The sequence below is a fragment of the Prionailurus viverrinus genome, chromosome D4 (genome assembly GCF_022837055.1).
Source record: "Prionailurus viverrinus isolate Anna chromosome D4, UM_Priviv_1.0, whole genome shotgun sequence".
Classification (NCBI taxonomy): Eukaryota; Metazoa; Chordata; class Mammalia; order Carnivora; family Felidae; genus Prionailurus; species Prionailurus viverrinus.
The window spans coordinates 93025045-93031882 of NC_062573.1; the positions used below are offsets into that span (position 1 = coordinate 93025045).

At 67.3% G+C, this 6838-nt stretch overlaps 1 protein-coding gene across 1 annotated transcript; it reads left to right on the top strand.

Moving 5' to 3' along the window:
• The first annotated feature begins 272 nt into the window (after positions 1-272).
• LOC125149900 (uncharacterized) lies at positions 273-6310 on the top strand. Its single transcript, XM_047829035.1, has 4 exons — positions 273-430; positions 2163-2295; positions 3149-3460; positions 5163-6310. Exons 1-4 carry the CDS (start codon positions 273-275, stop codon positions 5775-5777), a joined length of 1218 nt encoding a protein of 405 aa, XP_047684991.1. The 3' UTR covers positions 5778-6310.
• The last annotated feature ends 528 nt before the right edge of the window (positions 6311-6838 follow it).

Consider the following 6838-nt stretch of genomic DNA (forward strand, 5'->3'; position numbering starts at 1 on the left):
CGTCCCGTAAAGCCCAACAGAAGGCTTCCCAGCGCACTCGGACCAAGTCTGATCCCTCACTCGTGTCCCGATGCCCCTCCCTGAGCACCAGCTCCACGCTGCCGAGCGGGACCTCATTTGTGCCGCTCACACAGGGACGGAGCTGGCCCCCTAGCAGGTGCGCAAAGGGCAGGGAGAGGCCACGCGGGCCACCCATCACAAGCCCGCCCAGACGCCCCCCCCCCCCCCCCGGGCGGCTGCATACGTGCGTCCTCACAGTGAAGATGCACACCATGGGGAGCACGGGCAGCCAGCACCCCTCCAAGAGAGGCCCCGAGTCCGCCCCAGGCGCCCACGGCGTGGTTCCGCCTGCTTTCATGGAGTTTCAAGTCCACGGCACCGCACTGTGCCCGAGTGGTGTTGGCCTCCGTGGCACGTCTGTGGGCGGCTGGTGCGGCGGTGTGCCCACCCTCTGGGCAGCTCCGTGTTCCGCAGGGAGAACAGAGCAGGCCACGCACACCGCCGGCCCTGGCTCTTACCCGTGGCGCTGCTTTGGTGGTCTCTGTGCCCACCTTCCAGCGTGGCTCCCGGGCGCCTGTCCCTGGGACTGTCTTGGGGGACCCGCTGGTCCGGGGAGACCTGTAACACCAGGGACTGCCCAGCAGAACTCCCGGTCACTCCCCCAGCGCCAGGGTGCCCGGTGCCTCATGCCCTCTTGGCACACTCTGATGGTTTTGCTGTGGTATTTCTTTAACGGAGGGAGAAAGACTCATCCTGTAGTGGAGACACCGAGGCAGGGTGAAAGCCAGGCACAGGACTCTTGGGGAGCAGCACAGCGCCCAGGGCGCCGAGCTCCGGGCTTCGGCGGGCCCAGCAGTCTGCAGGCTGCGGGCACGGTGGACGTCCCAGGGCACTGAGTGGGTCTGGGCGGTGGAGAGAGAAGGGGCCGCCCGCTGGGGAGCGGGAGTGGGCTTAGGGGTCCCCCTGCGCAACCTCTGCTGTGTCTGTGCTCTGTGTTCCCGCTGCCAGGAGCCTCCAGGAAACACTCACCTCCGTAGTGCAAGGCCTGTTGGCCAGGTGGGGGGCCAGGTGCTGACCATGGCCACGAGGTGGGCACTGGATCCTGCCTGGAGGCTCACAGGGTGGGCATTTGTGGTCAGGGCCCAATTGCCAGAGCCTCTTGCTGAACAGGGAGAGCCCCTGGCAGAATCCAAGACCCCTCCCGCCTCCCCCCAGTACCGCGGCCAGGCCCTCGAGGGTCACCTTCGGGGTGCTTGGCCCCCTGGCCAGGGTTTGTCCCAGTGCGGGCTCCTCTGGGCCCTGGGGGCAGCCCCCACCCCCTTGGGGCTCCCTCCTCCGTGGGGGCTGAGGAAGGGGGCTTGCCCCCGACCCCCACCCCCGGCCTGGCTCCCCGGACGGAAGCCCCACTCGCAGTCGGCCTGCAATTTGCCAAGCCCGGCGGATGGGGCGGCCGTTAACGCCGAGAGGAAAAAACACTTTATCTCCCGGGACGGAAAGGGAAGCTCCTGAGAAGGGGGGCAGGTTGATGGAGGTGGGCGACCGTTCAGCCCTGCCTGAGGGGGCCATCCTGTCCCCGCCCTGCCCACCAGGGAGAGAGGGAGCCAGGCCGTCTGAAGCCGACGAGAAGGACAACTGAGGCGCTTTGGCACCACGCCGAATGCACGTGGGTCCTCGTGGGCTGTCACGCCTGCCCTGCCAGCTCCGGGCCGGGATCCGACCCCCTTTACGGAGGAATGACCTCTCGGGGCCACAGAGACTGGTGCGGGAAAAGCCTGACCTCTGACCCAGAGCTGAAGCTCTCCCGGGGCGTGGGCAGGCAGGGGTGCGGGGGCCGTGAGGGACAGATGAGCCGGTCCCTGTCCCCCAGGCAGGCTCCTGGTACGTCATCTGTGACTGCCCATTGTCCCAGCGGCCAGGGGAAGCTGGGGCTGCTAGGAGGGGCGTCAGAGTCCCCTCCCCAGGGACACCGTGACGCCTTCGGGGTTGTCACGGGCGCCAGTGAAGGCAAGGGCATTAGAAGCCGGGAGGCTTCCCTGCCTCAGTTTCCCCATGTGTCAGATCAGAGTGTGGAGCGTCGGGGGGCCCTGGGCAGTGGCGGGGGGGGGGGGTCCGGAGGCCTCCGAACTCCACCGAGTTGGGCGGTTTGTGCTGGGCCTTCCCAGGGTGGGGGGAGGAGGGGTCGGCAGCTTCCACCAGGTCCCCAGGGGGCCCGTGACCCCAAGTGCGGAGTCCGTGTGGGTGGCCTCGAAGCGTCTCCAGCATCCCCCGTCCACGACCTCGGCTCCAAAGTTGCCTGTGAGTATCATTATTTTTCAATATCCTTAAAAACGTAAAGAGGGAAAGGAAAGAGGCCAGAAATCTCTGCTTCCTCTCAGCCAGGAAACAGGAAGTGAGTGTGCGGGGAGATTGCGAGCCCGGCTGCAGGAACAATGGGGCCCCCCCGAGGGAAAGGGGAACTGCGTCAAGCAAGCAGCCAGGGTGGGGGGCCCGCCTGACCTCTCCCGGCCGTGCGGGGGCCCCGCGTAAACTTAGTCTGGGTCTTTCCTGATGAAAAGCTCCAGTGCCCTGCTGCTGGGGGGAGGGGGCGCGAGGCCCACCGTGGCCCCCGGGCGTCGGGGCTCCTGGCCCCTCAGGGTCCATCCAGCTGTGCCCTCCTCTCCCCTATGGGTAAACCGAGGTCCGGGGGGGGAAGAGCCTGGCCTGGGGGCCGTGCGGTGTGGGGAAGGCACACCAGCGCCTGTGTGGTCAGGGCTGCCGGTCGTCCCCCGAGGGGCCCCAGGCCCAGGACGCGAGGAGAAAGGCCTCCCCTCACGCCCCCTGCCTCAATGTACCACCTCGCGCCTGCCGTTAAGGGAAAGCACGCCTGGCGGAGGCGGAGGGAGGGCAGCAGCGAACGGGCGCCATGCCAGGCCTGGCTCTGGGCCCCTGGCGGCGCGATCTCAGGCCGGGTCCGGGGGGCCGTGACCCCTCAGCCCCACGGGTCAGCGTGGCGTCTCTGGCGCGGGCCCACGGAGCCGTAAGTCACACGGCGCACGGCGCACGGCGCCCTCTCTCCAAAGGTGCAAGTCCGCGGAGCGTCGTCTGGTGACGACGCCCAGCGGCCGCCGTCACGGCCGATCTCAGAGCCCTTCCTTTGCTTCGAAAGCAGCCTGGAGCTTTGAGCGGTCGCCCCCGGAGCCCTCCCGCCCCGTCCCCGCTGTGCCTTCCGTGTCCAGACGTGTCCGTTCTGGAGTTTCACACGAGTGGGATCCCACGCCGTGTGGCCCTTGCGTCGGGCTTCTCAGCACGTGCCAGGCTCGTGGGTTCCGTGGCGCGTGTCCGTGCCGCCCGGGGTGGGTCTGCCTCGTCCTGTCTGTTCCGCAACCGGCGGACGTCGGGTCGTTTCTACCCTCTGGCTGTCGTGAACCCTGCGAACGCCCGCCCAGATTTTTCCGCGGACGCGGACGCTCACTTCTCTCAGGTACAGACCTGGGCGTGGGGTCACGGGATCGGGTGACGGCTCCGTGCCCCCTTCTGCCCCCTTCTGCCTCTGTGATCACACTCCCCTGCCCAGCCCCAGGAAGGCCGGAGGAGCCACTGAGGTCCTACGGGGACCCTGGGACGGCATAGGAAGGGCACCCGTGGCGTGGAGCCCGTGGCCTCCTCCGGGCCTGCTCGAAGCTCAGCCCCAGGAGCCTCTCGGGACGTCACACGGCCTGTGGGCTGTCGCCTTTCTGCAGACTTGGAGCCGGGAGTCAAAGGGACCCCCCAGGATGCTGTCCCAGACCCGGCCCTGGAGCCCCTTGGAGATGCAGGTGTTCCGGATTCTTGGGGTCCAGGCCAGTCCTGGGCAAGCCCCCATCCTTTCCAGTGTCCTCGGGCCGTAATGGTAATGATCAGACGCCCCAAGCTAAATCTTAGGGTTCCCCTTTGACCTCCGCTGTGCCAGGAGTGGACTGGGGTCCAGAGAGGCAAGTGCCCCTCGAGGCCATTTGGCACACGGCAGAGCTGGGCTTAGAGCCCAGGCCCCCCTGAGGCCTCCACGTGGCCGGCACCCGCTCGCTGCCTCCCAAGCGCGTTCTAGGATCAGAGTGCTCCCTGGTGAGCAGGCGCCCCGTGCCTGGGTTCCCGGTGTCCTTGACCCCCTGCATGTTCTCCACCAGCACCCACCACTGTTCCGGGGTCACTCGCCCCCGGGCGTGACCTTGGGAAGGTGGCCCGGTGTCCTTCCCTGGGAAGGGAGGGGATTGGAGTCAGGCCTCCCTCCAGCCCGGCGACCGTGGTGGCAGCTTGTGAGCAGGTACTAGGTGTGGGGGCCGCCCCGAGTCTGAGAGGTCGGTGCCATTGCCTCAGACCGCCGTCCTGGCCCCGAGGACGCCAGCCAGACCCTCAGCCAGGATGCCCTGCAGCCCGTGGTGGGCCCCCCACCCCCACCCCCGGGCCCGCCTGGGGATCGCAGCTTCCTGAGACAACCCCGTTCTGCACAATAGCCGGAAACGCCTTGCTCGGGCTGTGGTCCAGGCGGCCATGTGTGGCCCTGGGAGGGCTGGGAAGGCTGCTCTTCGTGAGCGCCAAGCCCCCCCGGTGGCCCTGAGAGCCCCGCCGGCCTGTTGTCTCTGGGCGGACCATGGCCACCTCCCCACGGAAGGCTGGGCTGGCGGGGCGTTCGGGACGCGGGCCCCAGCTGGCCATCATGCCCAAGGCACACCCCGCTCTGTGGTCAGGAAGGGACGCCCCACCCCCACCGCGGCCCAGCCAGGAGGCTCCGCCAGGTTCGTAGGGCGAAGCGTAGAGGGCTCAGGGCTGTGTCTGTGCCGATGTCCACGGGATCTTAGTGGGTCAGACTCAGGGGGTACAGGAGCGCCCCGAACCTCGCCCCCCTCAGCTCCCCACCCCCCACACTTTAAAGGAGCAGTATCCAGAAGGGAGGGAAGCACCTTCCTCACTGGGCTGATGCCCGGAGTCGGGGTCCAGCCGGGCCCAGCGCCCCTGCGGGAGGACTTAGGTCAGGGACGAGGCTCCTGCCCCGGGAGGCAGAGAGGACGTGATCCCTCCAGGGGCGGAGAAGGCAGCTGGCCTGTGGCTGGGAGGGGACAGGAAGGTCTCTCTGGGCCGGGCGTCACCGACTGGGATTGTGTTTTGCCGCTCCAAAATGGAAATAGATGTTTTCTGTGTATCGTCAGGGCCGTGAAGTGATACGTGCTGGTTTTGAAAGAGCCGGTGGATCAGAAGCACGAAAGCCGACGAGAAAGCGGTGCGTCTCGCGTCCCACCGCCTGGCGTTTGCAGGGCTCCTGCGTGCCCGCGACGCCCCGCCGTCCACAGGGGCGAGGGTGCACGGGCCTGCACAGAGCGGCTCCCGCCAGGCCAGCGCGTCCTCGAGGTCAAGCGTGCTGGGGGCTGAGTTACGTTCAACACTTACAACAAGACACGTACACTTTGGACAAGACTATTTTTTACCGCGCTTTTGGGTTCACGGCAATATTGAGAGGAAAGCACCGCGTTTGCCCGTGGACCCCTGCCCTCACAGCGGGCTCCCCGCCACGGACACCCCACCGGGTGCTTCACTTGTCGCAGACCCACACGGACGCGTCGTCGTCACGCAGAGCCCGGAGCGTGCACGGGGCCGTCCGTCCCGTGGGTTTGGACAGACGTGTGATAGCACGCACCTGCCGTTCCGTCTCCCACGCCGTGTGCTCGCCGCCCTACCATCCCGAGCACACAGTTTCGTGTCCGTGCCGTGTGCGGGCCCAGGACGGGTGCCCGCCCGCCGCCAAGTGGGATTCCGCGGTACGGTGACCGCGGTTTGTAACAGAACTGGCTCACTTACGGTGTCTCCAAGAGTAAACACGGAAATACCACGCGGCACAGCCTGTCCGCTCCTGGGTCCGCGCAGGAAGGCGCTGACGGCGGGCACTGGAAGACGGATGGTCGGACACCCGCCGCCCGTGGCTACGGTTCACGACCGCCACCTGTGCGCCCACCGATGTGCGGGTCGGCGAGGTGGCATTGCCACGCCACGGGATATTGTTCAGGCACAAAAAGGCCTCAGGCGCCCACACGCACCGCCACGTGGATGGGCCTCAACGACGTGCACGTCGGAAGGGCGTTGGCGTGATGGTGCGGGTGGGGGGCCGGGGGCCGGGCGGCCCGCTTGCTGGGTGCGGAGCCTCAGGCTGGCAAGACGGTGCATTTTGGGGGCCAGTCGTGATGGAATGTGCCAGGGGCGCCCGGGGGGCTCAGCCGGTTACGCGGCCGACTTCGGCTCAGGTCACGATCTCGCGGTCTGTGGGTTCGAGCCCCGCGTCGGGCTCTGGGCTGATGCCTCGGAGCCTGGAGCCTGTTTCCGATTCTGTGTCTCCCTCTCTCTCTCTCTCTCTGCTCCTCCCCCACTCGCACTCTGTCACCCTCTCTCTCTCTCAAAAATAAATAAACATTAAAAAAAAATTTTAATGGCATATACCAGCCCCCCAGACTCGTACACTCTCACGGTGAGCTGCTAGGCTCGTGGACTACATCTCGATGAAGCCGGGAAACGAGAAGAACCACCCGCGGGCGGGTGGGGCCCTGCTGGAGCCTCAGAGCGGCTGCCCGCCGGGCCGTGCCGATGGCCTGAGAGGTATCCGGGGACTGGCTCTCACCCCACGAGACACGGGGGACATATTTGGGGGGACCCCAGCCCAGGAGGGCGCATCTCCTGGGCCCGGGCCCTCTGTCCCACGCTCTCTGGGGGCCTGGTGTGGCCCCCGCCCTCCCGGCTCTGTCTGCAGTGCCCTCCGCGGCCCAGTGCCCACCCTCGTGCCCTTTCCCCAGCCAGGGGCAGCTGCCAGAGCTGGGAGAGATCACTTCTGGGGCCCGAG

Coding starts and splice junctions, on each gene's coding strand:
- LOC125149900 (XM_047829035.1), top strand. CDS start 273: ATGGGGAGCACGGGCAGCCAGCACCCCTCCAAGAGAGGCCCCGAGTCC. Junction 431..2,162: donor GGCACGTCTGTGGGCGGCTG/GTGCGGCGGTGT, acceptor GGGCCTTCCCAG/GGTGGGGGGAGGAGGGGTCG. Junction 3,461..5,162: donor CGGACGCTCACTTCTCTCAG/GTACAGACCTGG, acceptor GTGTATCGTCAG/GGCCGTGAAGTGATACGTGC.